Raw genomic sequence first — 26,198 nt, 5'->3', positions numbered from 1 at the left:
TAGCGCCGCAGCGTCCCCAGTGAAGCACACACCGCCCGGACAGGACAAAATGAAAGACACCGGCCCCAAATCAAGTAAGACACTTAAACTCCCTAATAAAGATGCCCCTAGGGACATGCTATACTACGCTCAAAAGATGTATACTGGGGAAAGGAGGAGGGGGAGCAGACAGCCCACACATCTGGGGAACCCCACAGCTCAGCAGAACTGGACATTGTGCAACCTACTTTAGCTGATATCCTTAGAGCTGTAAATAATTGTACAGCCTCTGTTAACACTCTGAAGGAACAGTTTGGGGGCCTGAGAGAAGATGTGTCATTACTGCGACAAGACATGCAAAAGATACGCGAGCGCACCACTGCTGTGCAAAGTAGGGTCAGTGACATGGAAGATCAGCTACCACCCATGGCGCAGGACACCAGAACAGCATTGCAGCTAGCCAGGGATGCCTACGATCGAGCAGAGGACATGGAAAATCGCTTAAGGCGAAACAATGTTCGCATAGTGGGGTTGCCTGAGAAAGTGGAGGGCAGAGACCCCACTACATATGTGGAAAACTGGCTGGTGGAAATTTTTGGTAAAAACGCCTTTTCTCCCTTGTTCGCGGTGGAACGCGCTCACAGAGTGCCCTCACGCCCGCCTCCACCAGGGGGCCCCCCCAGATCCATCCTGGCGAGAATCCTCCACTACAAGGACAGAGAAGCTGTGCTGAGACAAGCTCGTGAAAAGGCGAATGTTTTACATAACGGTACCCGGGTGTCCTTCTACCCGGACTTTTCTGCAGAAGTCCAGAGACGCAGGGCCAAATTCACAGATGTGAAACGCAGGCTGCCACATCTTCAACTTCCGTATGCTACGTTGTACCCGGCTAAACTCCGGATAGTGGTGAGAGGCCAGGCTCAGTTCTTTGAATCCGCTAAGGAAGCTGCAGCCTGGTTGAAAAGGAATGAGCAGGCACTGAAAACGGCAGGCATCACAGGAGGAGGTTTGAACTAAACAAGAAGACTACTTCTAGGGAGTTGAGCTGATTGGTAACAGACATCCTGACTGTCTTTCTAGACAGGTAACCAGAGAATACCCTCTTTACAAAATTGAAAGATGTTCCTTGGCTGGGGGACAATATATTCCTAAACAAAGTAAAGAGAGCGAATTGGATCAAAAGTTGAACATACGGATGTTTATTTCCACTACAAATGAGTGATGGAGTATCACTGAAAATGTTAAAGTTGCCATGTTTATCTATTTATTTTATTTTATTTATTTATTTCAGGTACTTATATAGCGCCGTCAATTTACGCAGCGCTTTACATATATATATTATACATTCACATCAGTCCCTATACCCTCAAGGAGCTTAAAATCTAAGGTCCCTAACTCACATTCATACCTATACTAGGGCCAATTTAGACAGGATCCAATTAACCTACCAGCATGTCTTTGGAGTGTGGGAGGAAACCGGAGTACCCGGAGGAAACCCACGCAGACACAGGGAGAACATGCAAACTCCAGGCAGGTAGTGTCGTGGTCGGGATTTGAACCAGCGACCCTTCTTACTGCTAGGCGAGAGTGTTATCCACTGCACCACTGTGCCGCCCATGTTGGCAGAGTGCGAAGTTTACAAAACAGGACAGTTTGTTATTTTAAAACCCCCAATTGTTGTGGGGAAGAACTCATCGGCAGGGGACACACGCAGAATGAATACACACCTAGTTGTTCACGAACCCAATAGTCTCATTGTATACATCGGATCCAGAGGAACCTCGGCACGGATACGGGTACACCACCTTGCACATCTGCATATAAAATATCAGCCACTGAACACCGGAAGACATGGCGGACATCCCGATAGTATCTTGGAACGTTAGGGGTCTTCACTCCCCTTTAAAACGCACCATGATTCGTATGTGCTTGAAGAAATACATCCCCTGAATACTTCGCTTTCAAGAGACCCACTTGACCACGCACACTGTGAGCTTCCTGAGATACTCCTGGGTGGGAAAGGCCTACCATTCCACACACACTTCCTACTCTAGGGGGGCGAGTGTGCTGATTCACGGAAACCTGGACTATGAAGAATTTGCAAGTGATATTGATAGTGAGGGTCGCTATGTTTTTCTCCATTGCAGGTTGGGTACATTGACATGTGTGCTGGCTGTAGTATACATTCCTCCTCCTTTCACAGCGGCGGTGCTTAGGTCTCTGCTTACATTTATGGATGGCAGGCCTGATGCACCGTTGTTGGTGACGGGGGACTTTAATTGTTGTCTGAACCCAGTTGAAGATAGACACCCAGGACCCGGACCCTCTGCCCTCTCCAGGGGTACCCCCCTGGCGCGGTTGTTGCAAGAGGTGGGCTGGGTGGATGTCTGGAGACACAGGAATCCAGAGGTCAGACAATTCACTTGTTTTTCCAAAACGCACGGCTGTTTGTCCAGAATTGATCTGGGGGTGTGCAGCTGAAGCATGCTCCCATTTGTGTCTGACATTATACATAAGCCCCGCAGTGTATCCGACCACTCTCCAGTGGTTATAAGGATTATAATAGCCCCATTGGTTACACTACCCAAGGCCCCTTGGAAATTTAATGCCTTTTGGCTGAAACTGTTCCGCACTCATGAGGGGATAGTGGGGAGCATGCGTGAGTTTTTCTGCACCCAGGATCCAAATGATTCTATAGTTGGGCAGTGGGACGCCTTCAAGGCCTATTTGAGGGGAGTGCTGATTGCTGAAATGAATAAAGTCAAACAGGATTCTTCTGCTCTTAAAATCGAAGTAGAAGCTAGAGTACAGGAAAAGGAGCAATTGTATATTGCGGACCCTTCAGACTCGACCAAGGAGGCTTGGCAGGCAGCTCTTTCTGCATACCATCACCTGCTATCCTCGTCGGCCGATAAGAAGAGGTTCTTTGCAAAACAGGCATTTTTTGAAGAGGGCGAGAAAACGGGCCGCCTACTGGTGAGAATTGCGAATTCTAGTCACCAACCATAGGAGCCGTTAGGGCTAAGACGGGTAACATAGTTAATACACCTAAGGTGTTGCAGGAACTAGCTGATTTTTATGAAGACCTATATAGGCCATCCTACACCTCAGAGGATCTAGAACAATACTTGGGGCAGATTGACTTCCCTAAATTAAATAAGGATCAGAGATTAGACTTAGAGAGCCCTCTTACAGTAGAAGAGCTACAGACGGCGGTTGGCTCCTTCCCTAACTGTAAAGCACCAGGGGAAGATGGGATTCCCACGGAGATATATAAGCAATACCCTACTGAATTACTGCCACATTTACTTAAGGTTTTCAATAGATCCCGGGAGGAGGGGCACCTGCCAATCTAAATGTCCAGGGCCAATATTGTGTTACTCCTTAAACCGGGCAAGGACCCAGTAAATCCAGGGGCATATCGTCCGATTTCTTTGTTACAGAGTGATGTAAAAATATTAGCTAAAGCACTAGCCATTACACTGAATGGAGTAATTACTTCTATTGTGCATGGAGACCAGGCTGGCTTCATGCCCAATAAGTCAACTGCAGTCAATTTAAGAAGGTTATTCCTTAAAATTCAGTCTAGGGCGGACAATATGGGTACTAGGGCCCTACTGTCGTTGGATGCTACTAAGGCGTTCGACAGCATAGATTGGGACTACTTATGGTCAGTTTTGCAAAACTTTGGATTTGGTCCAAATTATACTTCCTGGGTCAAGCTCCTTTACAGCCAGCCGGAGGCCGCTGTGAGGGTGTCTGGCTTCCTCTCCCCAAGCTTCGCGTTGAGGAGGGGTACGAGGCAGGGATGTCCCCTGTCTCCCCTCCTCTTTGCGCTGGCTATTGAACCATTGGCGATTGGGATTAGGGCAAATCGGCGCATCACTGGTTTCTGTTATGGAGACATGCAGGAAAAAATTATGTTGTATGCTGACGATACCATGCTCCTACATGGTGACACTGACCTCTCCCTTCAGGAGGCCATGTCGACCATATCAAAATTCGGGAAGTTTTCGGGTCTACTTATAAATTGGTCAAAGTCCGCCCTTCTTTTATTGGACGGAGATGACTCACAGACGGTGAACGCCACTTGCCCTGTTCCGATTGCTACTTCTTTTAAATACTTAGGGATTCAGATTACTTCCCAGCCCAGAGATTTCATACACTTGAACATTTTTCCCCTTCTACAGCGGTTCCAGGACAAAATCAAAACTTGGAACTCCCTCTTTCTATCGGTAGCGGGTAGAGTAAACCTAATAAAAATAATTTTTATGCCACAGTTACTTTACTTCCTCCATAATACCCCCATGGTCATTCCCCTAAAGATATTTCATATAGTTAATGCCATTTTCCGAACTCTCATTTGGAGGAATAGACCTGCGCGGATTAAATTAGAACATCTACAGAGACCCAAAGACTGCGGTAGATTGGCACTGCCCAACCCATGGCTGTATTACCTGGCTGCTCAATTACAGCACTTGATCGGTACATAGGCAAAACTCATCCCACAAACTAATGATTGATACAGTAGGTAGGGGACCAATTCACATGGCTCTGGAAGCATTGGCCTTCACTAAACCACATAAAAAATACCCAACTTTCAGTTTGGTACAAAAGTGGTGTAATATATCCAAATACCTCCAGAATGCAGATGGCTACACAGAGTACAGTCCCATCTGGCAAAATGACACCTATAGGGAATTAGCTAAATTACAATGTGATGCTCATTGGAAGCAGTTTGGAGTTATACTTATTAAGCATGTATTTAGGGATGGGGTGTTATGTACGTTTGCTGACCTGAAGGAAACGTATAATCTGCCCGCCTCGATGCATTTTTACTATATGCAACTTAGACATGCGGTGGTGGTTCAGGGCCGCTCTTCGGAATGGCATTTGTCCCCAACCCCAGTATTTAACCTTCTGGGGGATGCTGACTCGTCTAAAGGATTTATTTCTCAATGCTATGCCATCCTTTTGCAATCCGTGATGAAGCAGCATCCCCTAAGGGTAAGAGAGAAATGGGAAACAGAGGTGGGACAGGGGATCAGTGGGAGGAGATCTTTCAGGCGGTGAACCTTTGTTCACTTAATGTGTCACAAAAACGTACCCAACTCTACATACTGTTGAGAACGTACTATACTCCCCACAGGCTACATCTAATGAATCTGCAGGCTGAACCGACATGTACAAGATGCAAACGCGACCACGGGGACCTTATACATATGTTGTGGAGGTGTCCCAAGCTACATACATAATGGGGCGGGAGTAGTGCGGAACATTAACTCAGTCTTTAACGTGAATATTCCACAGGACAGGACCCTAGAGCGTGTCTTGGGGGCTCTGGAGGAGTATGAGTTGGAAGGACACAGTAGAGAAGCTGTACATAGAGTACTTTTTCAAGCTAGGAAATTGATTATGACTCACTGGAAGTCTGATAGGCCCCCGACCATTAAAGAATGGACTGATATTAACACAACTCTGAGAATGGAGAAGTTGATATATCAACATAGAGGTAGCATGCAAAAATTTGAAAAAATATGGGCACCATGGCTGGATGTGCCGGGATTGGCCCCTATGGAGCTGGTGGCTGACAGGTTACTGGGAATCAATGCCAGGTGAGGTACAGATTGGGTTTGGCTATAACTGGGATGATGTGTTGTAGATGTTAAACTGATTGCTGATGATTGTGTACTGTACAAGAGGAGTCATATGGTCCTGATTACAATGTTTGTATTGTTTTTTCCTGCAAATTCAATAAAAATTTTGTTGAATTAAAAAAAAGAAAAAAAAAAAAAAAAAAAAGAAAATGATGCTTGCTATTTCATTGGCACTATGTCAGCATTGTCACCCTATGCACAGAGTTGACACTGGGGTAGTGTTTCTGGCAAGATCATCAGGGATCAACAGGTTGTCATTTCTGCAACTAGTGCTGACTGGGCAGGAAACACGACCAGTCTCGTGGGAGGAGGGGCACACCTTTTATTCATCCACCCATCCTCCAATCATGGAAAGATTTATAGTTCTGGTGCTATTAATGTAGCACAGGGTTGGAAAAGGTGGGTATAGTTGGTACTTTGACAAGTGCCTTGCACGGACGCAGCTGCTGATATTAACCCTCATAGCACCAGAGGATCATTGTTGCGAGGGTATCTGGGGCCAGAGGTCTCAGGATTTCTAATGTAAACAGCAGCCACCAGTAGACATGACATACCTAACTACTGGCAAGTATGCTGTTCACATTTTTTTCACCAAACTTCAGCTTTAATAATAATTTGTTAGTGTGTATAAATTCACGCTTTATACTTACAGCAGTCATCCAGATACCCAATAAACAGGCCTGTTATCTATCTTTTAAAGCCTTGGCTACTATAATGTATTACATTATAAAAACTTAAAAAAAATATCTGCTTGTACCCATTTAGTGGCTAATGAATTTTTTTTTTTTTTTACTATACAATAAAGTCATGTGGTAACTCTTACCTGCCTCTCGCTAACATAACCGCACTCCCGGCAATTAATACGGTTTACTACAGTGCCATGGTATAAATTCTTGATGAGGTTGTGACCAGAGGTGCCTTCCAAAGAGCTTTCCAAGGCACTAAACAGTATCCGATTTAACTCTTGGACATCCTGCTGGCCAGTCTCCTGCAAGGGTTATAGGTACAAATGAAAAAAATTAATAGAATAAAACCTGAAGTGATTGTACAGGTTCAATTTCTAATTTTCCTAATATAATAAACATGTTATAGTTAGATGCTCTGTGCAATGGTTTTGCACAGAGCAACCCCCCAGCCTCTTCTTTTGGGGTCCCCCGCCGGTGCTCCTAGCTACTCCTCTTCTCTGAGTGTCCCCATAGCAAGCCACTTGTTCGGGCTCAGCCCCGTTCATGATCTCTGCTCACAGAATTTGACTGCTGGGTGTCTGGTGAGAAGAGGAGAGAGAAGAGCAGCGCTGCTGCAGACAGGCACAAAATCGGGCTCAGGTGTTTGGGGGGGGGGGGGGGGTGGGTGGGAAACTGACATGGAAATAAAGTTTTTAATGATAATTAGGAAGGTTTTGAACAATATTGGCGTGAGGTTGTTGGTACAAGCAATTCCTAACACACCTCTCAAATTTATAAATTAGGTCAAGGCAAAAAAAAAAAATCCATGTGTAGTACATCTCTGCAATAAATACACATTTCCCAATAGGTTATCACTTTATAAACCCTACAAGTACAGAAAAAATTAGATTTCTGTACCTGACCTAAAAAAATCTATTTCTTAGAGTACATCACATGACTGTCTTCACATGTTGTGTCATTGTCAAAAACTTTAACCATCCCCAGAGAATCAAGAACATGTGCTGGGATATCTTGATGACTAATTGAGGAAGACTGGTCGATAGCTATTACTATAGACTTTTTTTTCTTGTCAATGATCTCAAGGCAGCTGGGACCATAGTCACCAAGAAAACAATTGGTAACACACTACACCGTGAAGGAGTGAAATCCTGCAGCGCCCGCAGGGTCTCCCTGCTCAAGAAAGTACATGCTCAGGACCATCTGAAGTTTGCTAATGAACATCTGAATGATTTAGAGGAGAACTGGGTGAAAGTGTTGTGGTCAGATGAGACCAAAATCAAGCTCTTTGGTATCAACTCAACCTGCCATGTTTGGAGGAGGTGGAATGCTGCTTATGACCCCAAGAACACCATCCCCACCATCAAACATGGAGATGGAAACATTATGCTTTGGGGGTGTTTTTCTGCTAAGGGGGCAGGACAACTTCACTGCATCAAAAGGGATGATCAACGGGGCCATGTACTGTCAAATCTTGGGCGAGAACCTCCTTCCCTCAGCCAGGGCATTGAAAATGGGTCGTGGATGGGTATTCCAGCATGACAATGACCCAAAACACACGGCCAAGGCAACAAAGCAGTGGCTAAAAAAGAAGCATATTAAGGTCCTAGATTGGCCTAGCCAGTCTCAGACCTTAATCCCATAGAAAATATGTGGAGGGAGCTGAAGGTCCGAGTTACCAAACGTCAGCCTCAAAACCTTAATGAGCATCTGCAAAGAGGAGTGGGACAAAATCCCTCCTGAGATGTTTGCAAACCTGGTGGTCAACTACAAGAAACGTCTGACCTCTGTGATTGCCAACAAGGGTTTTGCCACCAAGTACTAAGTCATGTTTTGCGAAGGGGTCAAATACTTATTTCACTCATTAAAATGCAAATCAATTTAGAACTTTTTTTTTTTTTTAAATGCTTTTTCTGGATTTTTTGGTTGTTATTCTGTCTCTCAATGTTAAAATAAACCTACCAAAATTATAGACTGATCATTTCTTTGTCAGTGGGAAAATGTACAAAATCAGCAGAGGATCAAATACTTTTTTTTCTCTCACTGTATATATTAACCCAAAAAGATTTACAGACCTCACTGTTATCCCAGCCAAAGCTGCTTGTGAGGTCAGTGGTTGATGCGGCCTGTTGATCCACGAGGAGAAGCTGAGCAAACAGTCGTTGTAACTGTAATGGAATGATCCGAACCTGGAAGAAGATTGCATAGTGAGCAAGACAGATGATGTAATAAACCCACCTCCAATTATATATTTGGAATAGATTAACTACTATAGGCCCAAGGCAATTCTGACACTTCTCACATAATGTACATGTAAAAATCTGCAGTTCTTTGCTAGAAAAATCAATTTCTTAGAATCCCTAAACATTATATATTCTCTGAAAGCAGGGGCCCTAGAGAATAAAATGGTGGCTGTTGCAATTTTTTATGTCACATAATATTTGCGCAGCCATTTATCAAATGCAAATTTTCAGGAAAAAATACACTTTTTTAATTATAGTGCAGGCAAACAACATAATACCCATTTTTTTGTAAAATATAAAAGATGATGTTACGCTGAGTAAATAGATACCCAACACGTCACACTTTAAAACTGCGCGTGCCTGTGTGGAATGGCAACAAACTATGGTACAATAAATTATCCATAGGTGACGCTTTAAAAGACTTTTCAAGTTACCAGTTTAGCATTAAACAGGAGGTCTGGCACTAGAATTACTGCTTTTACCCAGACGTTCGCAGCGCTACCTCACATGTGTGGTGTGATCACAGTTTACATGTGTGTGCTTTTGCATTTGCGCATAAGCACAGGGGACGAGGGAGGTTTAAAAAATAAAACAAAAAAAAAAAAAATGTTTAAAATGTATTTATTTAAATTTTTTTACACTGTCTTAAATTTTTTTTTATTCAACTTTATTACTATCACAAGGGATGAACAACATCCCTTGTGACAGCATGGGCAGTGACAGGTACTTTTAATAGAGAGATCTGGGGTCTATTAGACTCCAGATCTCTTCTCTGCCCTTCAGAGCAGTCAATCAAACTTTACTAGCTGGTAACGTCTATTAAACAAAAAAACTGAAACCAGAAGTTACAAATTAATCATCACTTCCAGTTTCTAACATCACAGAAGAGATCAGAGAATGGAGGTTCCATCCACTCTTCGCAGTGCTTCCGATGTAACAGGTCGCATAGGTCCCGGGCTTCCCAGAGGAAAGAGAGAGCACAGCAAAGGCAATGGGTGGCATCCTTTCCACCCTCTGTAAAAGCGATGGGGCGATTGTAGCCGTTCAGATCACATTTATATAAAAAAAGAATCGCCCCTTAAAATGTTGATACCAATATCCTGGCTGCAGCTGTAGCCATGATCCTGGTATAACCACTTAAACCAGTATATCCTACTGCGGGAAGTGGATAAGCAATGGCTTATTTCATTATTAAATTTCATTATTACATTCATTAAACGCTGAATTCCAGATGTGGCAATTTTTACATAGTTACATCAGTCCACCGTGGAACAATGTAAGCCTGTAGCCATACCTATGAAATCCCCTGGAAACTGGAAATCACTGTAGTAGGCACTGCTACGACAGTGATTGAAGCTAGCTTCTGGGTCATGTGCTTTCAGAGAACACTTTCTATTCTTCTTATTTAATGCAAAGATTGGACAATGTAAAGATTGTGACATCATCTCCCCACCTCACCCCATTGTCCACCCAAAGAACGCTTTGCATTCACTGAGAAAATTCAAAGTGCTACCTGAATGGCGCCTGTGCCAAGCAACCTTCTGTGTTCACAATGCAGAACAGTCGCTTGACACAGGACCTGGAAGCAAGTGGAGATCGATGTAGTAAAGCAGCCTACTTCAGTGATTTTCAGCCTCTACAGGGATCCCACAGGTATGGCCCATACAGCATCCAAGCTGGACCAATGTAACCTTTGTAAAGCTTGCCATACCTAGAATAGATACTTAAACTATGGTACCATAGAATCATAGATACTTACAATCATATCCACATAATAATGACTGCACAGAAAAAGGACCAGTCCTTCAAACAAATACCTTGGAATCTGGCACATCTTTATCTTCCAGGGATCCAAGCTCTTCAGGGCTCAAGGCAAAAAGGGCTTCTGCAAAGTGAAAAAAAAAAAAAAAAGGATTTTTTTTCATGCTCCCTCTAAAATTATTTTCTTGCAGAATTTGTTGAGGCACACAACATCATAGGTATGATCTCTGCTTGCATGAGGATGGACACTTAGAAACTGGTTTGCTTCCTGAGAGGCTACTCTAAAATTAGATTTGCAGAAGAGCACATACCTTTTTAGCACCTTATGGAATTTAAAAACCTGGTTAAGCTTCATCTATGCTTTTGCCCTTGGCAATTCTTTTTATAAAGTTATGCAAACCCTGGCAGCAGAGCCGATTAGCATGTAGACACAAGTATTAAGGCAGCATTTACTGTTCATCAGGTGCATACATGAACACCCCCTTTTCATGTTAGTGGGTACTAGGCCTTAAAATGAAACCTGTCAGGCCATTATATAAAGTCACTAATCTGGAGTTCTGACTTCAGTGGCTGCATAATGTACAATTGCAAGTCATTTGGGAGAAGGTGGTGAAGCTTCACTTTGTAAAGAATACCCAATCAGGTTCAAGGAAAACAATTTTTGCTTGCACATGATTGGATGATGGAACTCAGCAGAGTTTCACCAGGTTTAAAAATGAGTGCAACTGCACTTGCAAAGTGCACAGTCTGATTTTAGTAACTTAACCCTACTGACTTATTGAAGTAAAGATGACCCTTTTGATTGTTCATGCAATGGCTGGTTTCTGAGTCTAACAAGAAGGCTCCAGAGATAGCCAGGGTCAGGATTCACAGGAAAAAAAAAAATATTTTCAGCTGAATGTATCTCTGGATCTGTTGATATTTTACTAATTGCAACAGCTACTTCAGTATTTTGAATTGTGTCAAGGTTCGCCAAGCTTAAGATTTACTTTTAAGAAACCTGTGGCAAACATGATCAAAACTGCATTAGCAGAGGTTACTTTCAGCAAAATCTGCATGTAAAAATATCAGTAGATGCAAACATAGCAGCTGAAGTTATATGCAGATTTAGACTTTTCCTGCAAGAGTAAAGCCTGACCTTCTCTGCCTCTGGAGCCTCACGATTGTTCAGGGAGGTTACCCATCACAGTGACAGACCAATGCGGAAGCTTGGGGATAGAGGCGATAGGGCCAAGCTGGACATTTATAAAAAAAAAATGTAAATAAATCTTCAGCAGAATGGATGGATACACTTATCATGACAACATGGTTTTCAATAAAGGCAACATGTGCTGGTGCATCACAACCAGTTTGAACTGGCCATATGAGCAAAAAATGTACTAAGTACTGAAGGGAGAATGAGCACAATAGCCCTAGAAATAGAAACATTCAAAAACAAGTCAATAGGCAACTCATATAATTCTAACCTGACTGTTTCCTTTAATCATAGCAATCAGCGTGTTGTGTTATTACTCTTTTTATAGACAGCACAGATGTAGCCATAATTTTACAAAACCAGTATTACAGCCTACAGCTGTTTCAGGCTTCTTAGCTCTTACTAGTGTAGAATGTGGTTTTATGGTGTCTGGCTTGTGAGTCCAGAGGAATTGTGCAGCCATTAAGGTCAAGGTGAGATGGGACAACAGGAACCTTTACTTTTCAAACAGCCAGCCCAACTAAAGTGGTATTTCAGCTGTATGTGGGGACTGATAGGCTAAGTCAACAGGAAGCGAAAAAAAATGTTTTTTTTTTGTTTTTTTTTTGGAAATACAGAAAAAAAGGTTAGAGTTAGTTCACACCACATGCGTTCCAGTGCTTTTTTTTTTTATTTCTGCATCTAAAAAGTACAGAAAGTAGGTTACATGGTTTTCTATAGCATAGTTCACACCAGTGCTTGCATCTTTCCTGCACAGAGCTATACTGAAATGCGGTAAACCGCATCAAAAACACACCGAAATGTGCATACACGCATCAAAATCACACTGGGCCCCAGTACAGAGAAAGAAAACAGGAGGAAGAAAAAAAAAGCATCTAGAACGCATTCGGATATACATCAAAAACACACTGGAACGCAAGAAAAAAAGCATCAAAAACACGTATATGCAGAAACGTACCTAGAACGGATTCTGGAGGACATTTTTGTGGTGTAAACTAGCCCTTACAGCCAGAAATAGAAACAGTAAGTCAGAAAGGTTTTAAGAAAGAGCATGCCAACCTTACCTCTAAATTCTGGGGTGAAAAGCAGAGTCTGTAGCAGAGAGTTTAGGTAGCATGTACCTCCCTGGTTCCTAAGGCCACTTAGTTTGGTCTCTCCACACGGTTCCAGTACTTCAAAATCTTTGGGTTTTGCCTTTTTGCCATTACTAGTTGTGCTGTTTGATAGGAATGAGAAATCTTCCTCTTCTTCAAACAAGTCCCCAAACATCTCTAGTCAAAGAGTGCAAATCTGAAAGTCATGAGAAACAAAATGAGTTGAACTTAGAGAGAAGTGCTATGGCTTACTACTGCTACCTCAATCTCTGTCTTTAGCTAATGTTAGTTTCACACTAACAAGAGTAGAATCCTTTATACATAGGTCACATCAATGCCAACTCTTGAAATACATACTTGGATGCATATTTATTATTTACATTACCATACTGGCACAATCAGACACACGTTCAGAGACAAAGTTTAAACTAAGCTGAAACAATCAAACAAGCTTGAAAATGCAAAATCAGAACCAAATACTGCCCCAGGTCACAGTCTTTGATGCAATATTCTGGTCACAGTTACATTTATTTCTCCAAGGTGCCTAAACTCTGCCTGACCACGTGTGCCTTTTAAAAATCAGCTCCACCTGGAGTAAAATGTTAAAAGACACTAAGATTGTGTAATTAATTGTGTTCCTCGTTCCAGTTTAAAGCCCCACTCCAAGAACTTATTTTTCATTGAATAAAGTTTTTTTGTTGCCATCTCCACTGAGAAAATTCCCCTTACTGTGTGCCTCAAGGACACCCAAGCAAGAAATGAGGACAGCAGAGGTCACCAGGACAGGAAGGCACACCAATAAAAAGTTGTTTGAGCTTCTAACCTTTTCCCACTTTAAAAAAAAAAAAAAAAAAATTTAATAAAGTGGTTTCTTCCTCACTGGAGAAAATTCAAACCCCTCTTCGAAGTGACATCTTCCCAATGAAAACAGACAGCAGTAAAAGAGGAGAGATGTCTGGCTAGATGCTTAATAGCTTTCTTTTGTTTTCAATCTCTTTTTATTATTTTCCATTTAACATTTAATACAAATACATATATACATTCCTTGCTTTATAAAATAGTGACCCCTGTTCTCAACAAAGAGCACTGCTCTCTCGAAATTAATTCTATATTCTAACTATATATCAATACATTATTTTTTTTATCATACATGGAGTCCATTGCAATATTTTTCTTCCATTCATAACAAACATCCAAACCACAACCCCTCAAAGAGAAAAATAAATAAAGAAAAAAGAAAAAAAGGTCAACCCTAGACCCCCCCGAATCCTGCAATAATGGTTAACATTCCGATAAATATTGAATATCTTATATCAGAAATCCTTCACCATTGGACAATTATACCATATGTGTGTCATGGTCCCTCTTTCCTTAAGGTATCTCCCACATGTTTCCAAATGATCTCTATTTGTTTTATGTAAGTCTACTGGACTCCAATACCATCTCATCATGATTTTATAGTTTCTTTCTTGATTTCTAATCGCTATTGAGGTATCAAGGAGAATGCCTTATCCCATTCTACCAGTGAAATCGAACTCCCCACTTCGTTTTCCCACATTCTCATACATATTAACTCACTAAGAAATTCAGAAGAAAGTAGGAGCTTATATACAGTTGATAAATTATGGATCGGTCTTTGTTCCTTTATTAATAGTTGTTCAAAGCTAGTTGGGTGTCCACCAATTAAGCAAAGTTGTGTATTAGTCCTAATATATGTATTTAACTGTTGATATCGCATCCATTTGTGTTCATGTTCAGGCTCAGTTCGGGCAGTCGTGGAAGCTTGCCATCCACTAGGGTCTGAGCTTTCCTTACATTTTCAATCCTTTTCCATTTAAGAAAGTTTATAGCCTCTAGTGCTGGTGGGAATTCAGGGTATCTCGGGAATTCAGGGTTCGAAAATAAGGGAGTCATTGGTCCCATCAATGTGGAAAGGCGTCCCCTTTTCAAGGTTTTATCCCATATCCTCAGAGTCGAAAACGTAAAGAGCGTTAAATCTTTTTTCCCCGGTCAAAACTGGGATTAAATCCATGGAAGGGATTTAAGTTGCAAACCAATAATGTCTTCCTCTAAAGTTACCCATGGATTATACTTTGCATTATGCTACCGATCTATGATCCTAATTAAAGGCGCAGCTTGTAGATATTTTGTAAAATCAGGGAGAGCAAGTCCTCCGTTCTTTTTTGTCTTTTTTGTTCTAATTAGAATATCTCTTTTTATTCGTGATGTTTTATGAGCCCAGATAGAACTTCCTTTAGCTTTACGTAGCTGTGCCATTAGCTTAATTGGAGGAGTCAAGGGTATATGCTTAATAGCTTTGAAGTGGAAACACCAACTGCCACCTTGTCTGACTGAGGTCCAGAAACTTATTCATGATGTTCATAATACTCAACAGCTGGACTTCACAATTCCGTCTTTAAATTTAACAACATTCGGCACTCGCTGTAACCTTACGTGTCTCTTTTTTTAAAAAATATTTTTAAAAGGAAGTTATAAATTGAAAAAAAGGGGGCTAAGTGGTGAAGTTCTATACATTCCTTGCATGATAAACAAAGTTAAAAGATTTGGCTGGTGTTGGGCTTTAAAGCGGACGTTCAGTCATTTTTTTCAACTTTCCATCTATTAAATCTTCTGCCGTTGTTGTTTTAACTTTGGATAGTAAAACATTTTTTTTCTGCCATTAAATACCTTATAAAGCCCACTTCCGGTTTCTTGTCTGGTAAAAAATCTAGGCTTATGAATTATGCACAGCTCTCTCTTTCAGAGTTTGCCAGGAAGGGAGGGGGGATGAGTCATACAAGGGCGAATGAGAGCCGCAGAGCTAGAGGTGTGTGTCTGTGTAAATCCAGGAAGTTAGAAGGCAGCAGCTTCAGCTGCCCACAGTTAAAATGGATACAGTCAGAATTAGTGCAGGGAGATTTCTGCAGCATATTTGGCAAGTACAGAATCACAGTATATATAAAATAATATGCAAAGTAGTTGGAGGGAAGCTTCAGAATGTCAAAGATGTTTTTATTGCAAATTATGTGAGCAGACTGCAGTTCCTCTTTAAGTAGCTAGTGAACACTCTCCTACTTTCTGTCTCACTGCATAGCTTGATATAATTGCAAGCATTTTAAAGTTTTTGATTGACTTTAAATCTCAAATGGCCAAATAAGCACAAGCAGATAATGCTTAAAGTATCAAAAGCCAAAACGTTTTTTGTACAAGCCCATAAGGAAGTTGTCACCTGTACAGGCCAATCATCTGAGACCAGGGCACTTCCTACGTTGTAGCTACACGTATACAAGGGACATGTATCCATGTGACTATGAGGCGGGGAATGCTCTGACTGTCGATGATTGGCCCCTACAGAGGACAGCTCCTGTCTGGCTCCCCATATTTTGGATCCTGGTACAAACTGCTGGTGGTGACCATATTTACTGGGACTGAAAGTGAGGTAAAATCAAAAATGTTTAAAATTGTCACCAAGACAGGAACAGAAGATAAAAAAAATTTAAAAATCTCCAATGGGGATGCTGGAGAACTGTTGGAGGTCCATTTACACCAGAAAGCAGTACCATGTCTGTAGGCTGAAGCATATTGTGTTAGCCAGCCCAGTCAAGATAAATAGGTTGCTACACACCTCAATGCACAAAAATAAAAGAAATAAAAAAAAAGGACCGCAGTGCAACACATATTAGGAAGCAATTTTCAATTCTGTCACACAGTAAAGAAATGCTAAAAGATGAATTCCAGGAACTCAGCCACTTTGTAAAAGGTTCTGGGTTCTGTCTGTGGTGCCCTTTTTTGTTTGCGTGAACGCCTGGGATTTTGGGGCGGCTTTTGGGGTGTGCCCCCTTGAAGGAGAAGGGGCACCCTGGGGGCTTATCCTATGCATTTGGATGCTGGTGCAGATGGGGAGGGTATCGTGGATGGTGCTCAATTGTTTTTCTACAATCTGGGCATTCAGCTCCATCCGAAGGCAGCTTCTGATATAAGAAGCCTGGGGCAGGCAGTTTACAGCTTTGGTGTGGTCATTGCATCAAAAGCCTCTGGGTGTTCATCTGTCTATCCCACAGTGGGATTGCCTTGAACAGCCTTAAGTTAAGAACTCCCTCAATACATCCAGATCAAAGATAACACACTGGGAAACAATGGTCGTTTAGGTAGCCAGAACAGCTATACGTAGTTCCTTATTAACCAACAAGTGTAGAAGTTGCCAGTGTACAATTGCTTTGCAGTTCTTAAAGCCCACTATACGGCTGGGCTGGAGCCACCGAAAGTAACTGCTGCATATTCCACCAGCAGAATCTGAACATCGTGGACAGCAGAGACTTCAACCAATACAATAGGCAGGACAGACAAACAGGTTCTTTTATGGAGCATTCCTTCAGCACTACTGATGGGCTCAGCGGTTTGCACTACAACTGTCATAATTTTCCTTTCCTGGCGCCAATCCATGGCAGCATACTAAACCCACCCCGTTCGTTCCTAGCAATGTACAGGGAATCGGCTGTTGTGTGGGCAAGAATACTTTACAGCTATGCACTGGTCCTGTGGGCAGAAGTAGGCGAGGGTACTACCACCGGTATGTTGCCATGGATTGGTGCCAGGAAAGGAAAATTATGTATTTGATACAATATTCCATTTTTTTTTTTTTTTACTGATCACATGACTTCAGTTCTTAGCTGCATATTGGGCATAGAGAGCTGGGGGTGGAGAAACAGCAATACACTAATCTTCCCAGTGAAGAACTGTGCAGGGGGACATGTCAGCACAAGTCTTGGCCCTTGGAGGACAGGCAGGTTATCTCTCCACACAGCCAGAAAATGGACCATACTGGGATGGATGTGCCCTCATGCCTAGCATGGTCATTGAAATAGGAAAGCAGAAGGACTGGCAGGAACACCAGAAACTTCACACAAAGGAAGAATTACAAAGAGAACAGAATACTTTTTAACAAGTACATGGTACAACAGCCACATATAAGGAATACGAACTGTTGGGGTAACAAACATTTTATTTTGTGTATCTTATATTTGTCTGGAGTTCAGCTTTAACTTTCAAAGCAGGCTTTAACCGCTTCCTGCCCGCCATATAGCAATATGACGTGTGCAAAGTGGTTCAATTATCTCGACTGAACGTCATGTGACGTCCAGCAGGATAAGCCAGGAGCACACAGCGCGGCGATCGGTGGTGTCGTGTGTCAGGCTGTCACCGCAACACCTATCTAGGTAAAGGGCCTCTGACTGAAGCTCTTTACCACGTGATCAGCCGTATCCAATCACAGCTGTTCACAGCGTAAACAGGAAAAGCCATGTATCGGCTATTCCTCTACCGTGTCTGACAGACGTGAGTAGAGGAGAGCTGATCGGCTGCTCTCCTGATAGGGGGGTCTGCACTGATTATCAGTGCAGCCCCTGAGGATGCCCACCCATGACCACCAGGGATGCCAATCAGTGCCCACGATCCCAATCAGTGCCATCTATCAGTGTCCATCAGTGATGCCCATTAGTGCTGCATATTAGTGCCCATTATCAGTGTCACCTCACCTCATCAGTGCCCGCCAGTGCAGCCTCATCAGTGCCCGTCAGCGAAGGAGAAAACGTATTTACAACATTTTATAAGGGAAACAAAGAAAAAAATATTTTTTTTCTCAGTTTGTCTTTTTTTGTTTATAGCGCAAAAAACGCAGGAGGTGATCAAATACCACCAAAATAAAGCTCTATTTGTGGAAACAAAATTTAAAAAAAATGTTGTTTGGGTACAGTGTAGCATGACCGCGCAATTGTCATTTAAAAAGCGACAGCAATGAAAGCAATAAATTGGCCTGGGCTGGAAGGTGGGGGGTAGTACGCGGTATTGAAGTGGTTAACATCACCACAAGACCGGTGCGAATGGCAGGAAGCCAACTGATCGCTGCTATTATCAGGTGAGAATGATTCTGGGAATTTTATAGCGAATAGGAATACCAATCAATACACACAGTGCTACAGCAAAGACACAGGCAGGTCTTCTCTTTATTGGCTATGAACACTCTGTAACCGAACACATGCCATCAGTGAATAGAGGTAGACAGGAAGGAAGCGCGCGCACACAGGGTTAAACGACGGGAAGCCCGGGGTCATCCCCTCACACACACAATGGAGGAATCACTGTTGTCACACAACGACCAGCTATGGCTCCAAAGACACACACAGCAACCACAAGCCCACCTCGGGGAGCAGAGCTGAACATTTCCCACACACCGCTTACACGACCACCCTTTACCTGTCACCAGAAGGCTTTCTAACCAGGGGAAGTGCTATATGGAAGCCGCCATGTTTATTGTGTACTCTGTCTAGGTGTAAGGAATGCTGGGGTGTGTAGTTTCAGCAAATACAAATCAACGACACGAAGAGTCGAGTGAACTACAAATACCGGCATGCTCTGCTGCACTCCGGGAAGGAAGCGGAGCTCTTTCATTCGGAATGCTACAGCTTTATTTAAAGTCCTATCAGGGCACACACAATCTGTTCACACCACAGACACAGGTTTAGAATAGGGGCGTGGCACTGTGTATCCCAGCTTGTTCATGTATGCTGTGGGCGGGGCCGTGGTCTGTGTGAGTGGCTAGGCAGTCACGCTATACCTACAGTGTTTGAAGCTCTAGTGTAATGTGGGAATGTATTTGGCTAAGAAAGTTAGGTGATTTATAAAGTGACACATAAGAATTATCAAGTTATGCTCTTTAATACTTTAAAAAATACTTAAAAAAAAAGCAGAGCCATAACTTTAGTGCCACACTAATGAGCAAAGGTGTGTGTGAGCTTGCAAGCTACATAGTCGCTAAAAGGACGTTTTCCAACAGGTGTAATCATCAGTGTTCTGCGACAGCGGTCCCCAACAAGAGGATTAACGTAAACATGCACAGTAACTGTGCTGGTAAGCGGAGCTCAGCAAGTCAATCATCTTTTTGCAGCAGACACTTAAAAAACAGTTTATGACAGACAATACAATTCTTAGTAGCATAAATATCAAATGCCAAACCAGTCAACGGTGATACCCTTGGATGCAGGTTGCTCACTGATTTGGTGGCATTGCTTCATTACCAGCATGGACTACCACTGCTTGGGTAGCACTCCTAGAGGCCGTGTAAGAGGGGATGGGTTCCGCCAGGGCTCCAGCTCTTGTGTGGTAAAGCCTTTAGGCTTCCGCAGAGGCTGGAAGGTCCACAGGGGAACAGAGAAAGTGAGCTTTACCACCATTCTGTGGCAACCGATGGAAGGGATTTTCCCATCATTATGGTGTAACGCTAACCCCGCTGAAATTAGCTAGTTCTTTCCCAAACAATACAGAGTACAGTCACCCAAGCAATAGCCCATTCACTCCGGCTCCAATAAACACTCTAGGGGTTGTCATTTTGTAATTTATTGCTTTACAATTTGTATCAGGAGAGGGATTGGGGCATGGGATACTCCAAAATGCTTAGTAGTAGTTAGAGGACAGTCTCTGCTAGTAGTGGTAGTAGCTGATGGCAGAAAGTCCAAAGCCCCACAGCTGAACACCATGGGGCAAATTTTTGGGCATCTTGTTACCATGTGTCAGTAAGCAACTTTCAGTAGCCAGTTCAGCTTACAGCACACAGGAATCAAATTAAGGTCACTACTCGCAAGTCCCCAGGTTAGCTGCCTCCTTCCATCTTCCTCTGGACACAGTCCAGTGAGGAAGACGGCACCTCTCAGGGCCAGGTCCTTGGTGGCGTGGTTTCTGCAAACAACTTTGAGCAAAATCCATTCAAGTTCTCTGTCCTGGCACCTCTGAGGCCTTTGGAGCAGTTGTACAGTCCATGGGTTGCCCAAAAGCATCAGCCCCTGTACCTCCAGGGGTGAAGGAACCCTGCTCCCCAGTGTCTCAGACTATGTATCCACATTCCTTCCCCTTTCTGGTAAATTCCCCTCCAGGGATTGGCCAGAACCTGATAAATATCCAGACTGGTCATTTTGAGTCTCTCGCCCTTAGCTGTGGAAGCTTCTTCCAGAGACAGATTGCATAGTTGCCAACATTGAAAACAATTTTTAGGGACACTTTTTTGGCTGTAGGAGGAGTCTTATTATAATTAGGGGCGGGGCATGCATTTGTAGGCGTGGCACAGGAGGAAAGTAAAAATGCTCCGCGCGTCGCGGAGAGAAATGGGCGTGGTTTACGTGAAATAGTGGGCGTGTCTTAAGTGGGCATGGCTCAAAGGGGGTGTGGTTAGAGTCTGAGATGAATGAGGGATGGAGAGGGAAGGGGGGGGGAATGGAGGGACAGCAGGCCCAGATCCTACACAACAATGGAAATATGTGTATTCTAGAAAGATTAACAACCAGCAGATAAAGATACTCCAAACACCTGGTGTTAGCACTTCAATCATCCCGGGCACCATGGTTGTTATGGTGTCAGGATGATTGAAGTGCATTATTTCTATTATTACATTGTAATATAAAATTAAATCATTCAACTCACCATAATGCAGAATCAGTGTGATCCCTGAGCGTGTCACCTGCCACGTCGCCTGCCACCAGTAGAGTCCGTCCTTGCATCAGGTGTCCCAGCAGAGTCCGTCCTTGCATCAGATGTCCCCAGCGGAGCCCCCCCTTACATCAGATGTCCCCAGCGGAGCCCCCCCTTACATCAGATGTCCCCAGTGGAGCCCCCCCTTACATCAGGTGTCCCCAGCGGAGCCCCCCCTTACATCAGATGTCCCCAGCGGAGCCCCCCTTACATCAGGTGTCACCAGCGGAGCCCCCCTTACATCAGGTGTCACCAGCGGAGCCCCCCTTACATCAGATGTCCCCAGCGGAGCCCCCCTTACATCAGATGTTCCCAGCGGAGCCCCCTTACATCAGATGTCCCCAGCGGAGCCCCCCCTTACATCAGATGTCCCCAGCGGAGCCCCCCTTACATCAGATGTGCCCAGCGGAGCCCCCCTTACATCAGGTGTCCCAGCGGAGCCCCCCCTTACATAGGTGTCACCAGCGGAGCTCCCCTTACATCAGATGTCCCCAGCGGAGACCCCTTACATCAGATGTCCCCAGCGGAGCCCCCCTTACATCAGGTGTCACCAGCAGAGCCCACCCCTTACATCAGGTGTCACCAGCGGAGCCCCCCTTACATCAGGTGTCCCCAGCGGAGCCCTTCCTTACATCAGATGTCCCCAGCGGAGCCCCCCTTACATCAGATGTCCCCAGCGGAGCCCCCCCTACATCAGGTGTCACCAGCGGAGCCCCCCTTACATCAGGTGTCACCAGCGGAGCCCCCCCTTACATCAGATGTCCCCAGTGGTGCCCCACTTACATCAGGTGTCACCAGAGGAGCCCCCCTTACATCAGGTGTCACCAGTGGAGCCCCCTTACATCAGGTGTCACTAGCGGAGCCCCCTTACATCAGATGTTCCCAGCGGAGCCCCCCCTTACATCAGATGTCCCCAGCGGAGCCCCCCCTTACATCAGATGTCTTCAGCAGAGCCCCCCCTTACATCAGGTGTCCCCAGCGGAGCCCCCCTTACATCAGGTGTCCCCAGCGGTGCCCCCCCTTACATCAGGTGTCCCCAGCGGTGCCCCCCCTTATCATAGGTGTCCTAGTAGGAGGGGGTATACAAAATTATGTCTCCCTCCGCCGGCCATGTGGTTACAACAAAACCCTTGCCCCTTTCCATAACAGACCGGCAGCAGGGTGGGGGGGTAGGCGGGGCGGAGTGGGGCGCAGGGTGGGCGGCGACGCTGGAGCTTCATCTAGCCACCTAGCCGTTCCTGGTCTCCTTAAAAATGGGGACCTCTAGCGGCGGCTGGCAGCCCCCCTTACATCAGGTGTCACCAGCAGAGCCCACCCCTTACATCAGGTGTCACCAGCGGAGCCCCCCTTACATCAGGTGTCCCCAGCGGAGCCCTCCCTTACATCAGGTGTCCCCAGCGGAGCCCTCCCTTACATCAGATGTCCCCAGCGGAGCCCCCCTTACATCAGATGTCCCCAGCGGAGCCCCCCTTACATCAGGTGTCACCAGCGGAGCCCCCCTTACATCAGGTGTCACCAGCGGAGCCCCCCCTTACATCAGATGTCCCCAGCGGTGCCCCACTTACATCAGGTGTCACCAGAGGAGCCCCCCTTACATCAGGTGTCACCAGTGGAGCCCCCTTACATCAGGTGTCACCAGCGGAGCCCCCTTACATCAGATGTTCCCAGCGGAGCCCCCCCTTACATCAGATGTCCCCAGCGGAGCCCCCCCTTACATCAGATGTCTTCAGCGGAGCCCCCCCTTACATCAGGTGTCCCCAGCGGAGCCCCCCTTACATCAGGTGTCCCCAGCGGTGCCCCCCCTTATCATAGGTGTCCTAGTAGGAGGGGGTATACAAAATTATGTCTCCCTCCGCCGGCCACGTGGTTACAACAAAACCCCTGCCCCTTTCCATAACAGACCGGTAGCAGGGTGGGGGGGTAGGCGGGGCGGAGCGGGGCGCAGGGTGGGCGGCGACGCTGGAGCTTCATCTAGCCACCCAGCCGTTTCTGGTCTCCTTAAAAATGGCGGACCTCTAGTGGCGGCTGGCAGCGGCAAGCGGCGGCGGCGAAAAGTTGTAAGAAAACAGATTTCTCTGGACATTTCCCGGGAAACAATAAACTCGGGAAAAGAGTCCAAATCCCGGGAATGTCCCGGGAAATCTGGGACAGTTGGTAAGTATGAGATTGAACCAACCAGACTCCCAGCCTGTGAGATCCTGAACAGGCCAGAATAAACAATTACTGAAGGTCAGATGGGAAACATCTAGGTAGAATGGTACATGGGCCTCATTCAAGTCCAGAGTATCCTTCTCCCTGGTCTTAGCAGCAGTAAAGGTCCCAATGAGCACAGTAGCCTCCATCATCCGTAAATGGAAGAAGTTTGGAACCACCAGGACTCTTCCTAGAGCGGGCCGCCCAGCCAAACTAACTGATCGGGGGAGAAGGGCCTTAGTCAGAGAGGTGACCAAGAACCCGATGGTCACTCTGACAGAGCCTCAGCATTTCTCTGTGGAGAGAGGAGAACCTTCCAAAAGAACAACCGTCTCTGCAGCACTCCATTAATCAGGCCTGTATGGTAGAGTGACCAGACAGAAGCTGCTCCATAGTAAAAGGCACATGGAGTTTACCAAAAGTTTCCATGAAGGACTCTTAAGCCGCATACCCACGACCGGACTTTTCGGCATACTTGGTTTGGCGGACCGGAGTCCGTCAGACAATTCGATCGTGTGTGGGCTCCAGCAGACTTTTTTTCCCCTAAAGTTCGATGGACCTAGAAATGAAACATGTTTCAAATCTTTTCGACGGACTCGAGTCCGGTCGAAAAGTCCGCTCGTCTGTATGCTAGTCCGACGGACAAAAACCGACGCTAGGGTAGCTATTGGCTACTGGCTATGAACTTCCTTGTTTTAGTCCGGTCGTACGTCATCACGTACGAATCCGTCGGACTTTGGTTGATCGTGTGTAGGCAAGTCCGTTCATACGGAAAGTCCATCGTAAAGTCCGTCGAAAAATCCGCGGGACAAAGTCTGCCATAAAGTCCGCTCGTGTGTACGCGGCATTAGACCATGGGAAATAAAATTCTCTGGTCTGTTGAAACAAAGATTGAACTCTTTGGCCTGAATGGCAAGCGTCATGTCTGGAGGAAACCAGGCATCGCTCATCACCTGACCAATACCATCCCTACAGTGAAACATGGTGGTGGCAGCATCATGCTGTGGGGATGTTTTTCAGTGGCAAGAACTAGGAGACTAGTCAGGATCAAGGGAAAGATGAATGCAGCAATGTACAGAGACATCCTTGATGAAAACCTGCTTCAGAGCGCTCTGGACCTCAGACTGGGGGGAAGGATAATCTTCCAACAGGACAACGACCCAAAGCACACAGCCAAGATAACAAAGGAGTGGCTACGGGACAACACTGTGAATGTCCTTGAGTGGCCAACCAGAGCCCAGACTTGAACCCGATTGAACATCTCTGTAGAGATCTGAAAATGGCTGTGTACTGACGCTTCCCATCCAACCTGATGGTGTGGAGGAATGTAATGTACATAATGATAATCATAAAAATGTCTATTTTCTTATGTGTATACATGTTTCTATGCAACTCCTTACTTTTAATATAGTATACAGATTAGCTCTGCTTGGAAACTGAAGATGGCGCCTATCCCCTACTACCCATGCATTGCAAGAATGGGGAAGTGAAGACAGAACAAGCTTCAACCATGCTTCAAGCATCAAGTTTCTGCATTTTGTCTTGTATTTACACCAACGAGATTAGACTGACATAGCAATGACGTATAATCTATTATTCTCTCTGTATAAAACATTAGCGCCGTCCTGCAATAAAGCAGAAGTGTGGAAGTAACCAAGCTGAACACGTGTCAGAGTGTTTGCTTCCAGTGTGTATGCATATTCACACTTTCTAATTAGGAACAACAGCAGATAACCTTGAACTAGATTGCAGTTCTTATCCATTACAATGGAGCTTGAGAGGTCCTGCCAAGAAGAATCAGAGAAACTGCCCCAAAATAGGTGTGCCAAGCTTGTAGCATCATACTCAAAAACACTTGAGGCTGTAATTGGTGCCAAAGGTGCTTCAACAAAGTATTGAGCAAAGGCTACGAATACTTACTGTATGTACATGTGATTTTTGTTGTTTTTTATTTTTAAGACATTTGCAAAGATTTCAAACAAACTTATTTCACGTTGTCATTATGGGGTATTTTATGTAGAATTTTGAGGAAAATAATCCATTTAATCCATTTTAGAATAAGGCTGTAACATAACAAAATGTGGAAAAAGTGAAGCACTGTAAATACTTTACGGATGCACTGTAGCAGTTTGTTGGCTGACCAGTCTGCTAGGCAGCCATACACACGCACAGATTTCTGTCTGATCAATCTGTTACTTTGATGCTTGATCTGCATGCAATCTACAAACACACAATGTAATTATACAATTTTATATGTACCTGTAGGCCATGAGGTGCACTATCAGGTAGAATCAAGCTTGACATACAAGTAGTTTTTTTTTCATTCAGCCAGCAGATTTCTTCATCCACAGAAGTGAATCATCCCTGCTGGGACATTGTATTCTAGCAGCGGGAATTGCAGTTGTCAAAATACACTTGTAAGCAGGTGCAGTTAGCTAGTCTGCCACTAGGTGGTTCTGTCCCAGAATAGTGTGGGATGACAGAGAATAGTGTAATCGGGTGCTAGGTCCCCTTTAGGCTGGGTTCACACTATTGTGAATTGGATGCAGAGAAGCAGGAGATTTTGAGCTGCTCTCTATGGAGCTGGTTCACAAATCTCCAGTGCGATTTTGCACAGGGGTTCTGTGCGTCCTTTGGTCCGTTTCAGGTCCGAATTCAGACAAAAAATTTGGGCTGAATCGGACCTGAAACGGTGAACGAGGAGGCACCAGACCCCTGCTATAAGCCGCATGCAAAGACAGTGTGAACCCAGCCTTAGCTAGAGCCTCCTGTAGTGATGTAATGGGGGAGTCAGTGACCATACTGTGTATAAGCCAGGTTGGGAGGAGCCTTTTGGCAGTTAGGGCATGGGAGCCAGATACCCCTTAGTGTGCAGA

The 26,198-nt window shown here is 44.7% G+C and overlaps 1 protein-coding gene across 3 annotated transcripts in view; it reads right to left on the bottom strand.

Annotated features, from left to right (window-relative positions):
- USP40 (ubiquitin specific peptidase 40) overlaps positions 1-18,963 on the bottom strand; it is a 142,939-nt gene extending 123,976 nt beyond the window's left edge. For all 3 annotated transcript variants that reach the window (XM_073633674.1, XM_073633676.1, XM_073633677.1), the window contains exons 1-5: positions 18,865-18,963; positions 12,583-12,808; positions 10,380-10,447; positions 8,395-8,508; positions 6,460-6,624 (exon numbers count right to left, since the gene is read on the bottom strand). In XM_073633674.1, the coding sequence (XP_073489775.1) occupies positions 6,460-6,624; positions 8,395-8,508; positions 10,380-10,447; positions 12,583-12,787 (552 nt within the window). In that variant the 5' untranslated portion in view covers positions 12,788-12,808; positions 18,865-18,963. The remainder of the gene's footprint in view (positions 1-6,459; positions 6,625-8,394; positions 8,509-10,379; positions 10,448-12,582; positions 12,809-18,864) is intronic.
- Positions 18,964-26,198: the final 7,235 nt, after the last annotated feature.

Source organism: Aquarana catesbeiana, linkage group LG06 (genome assembly GCF_042186555.1).
Source record: "Aquarana catesbeiana isolate 2022-GZ linkage group LG06, ASM4218655v1, whole genome shotgun sequence".
Lineage (NCBI taxonomy): Eukaryota > Metazoa > Chordata > Amphibia > Anura > Ranidae > Aquarana > Aquarana catesbeiana.
Note: the sequence above shows the minus strand (reverse complement) of the source record. Positions and strands in the feature narration are given on the sequence as shown.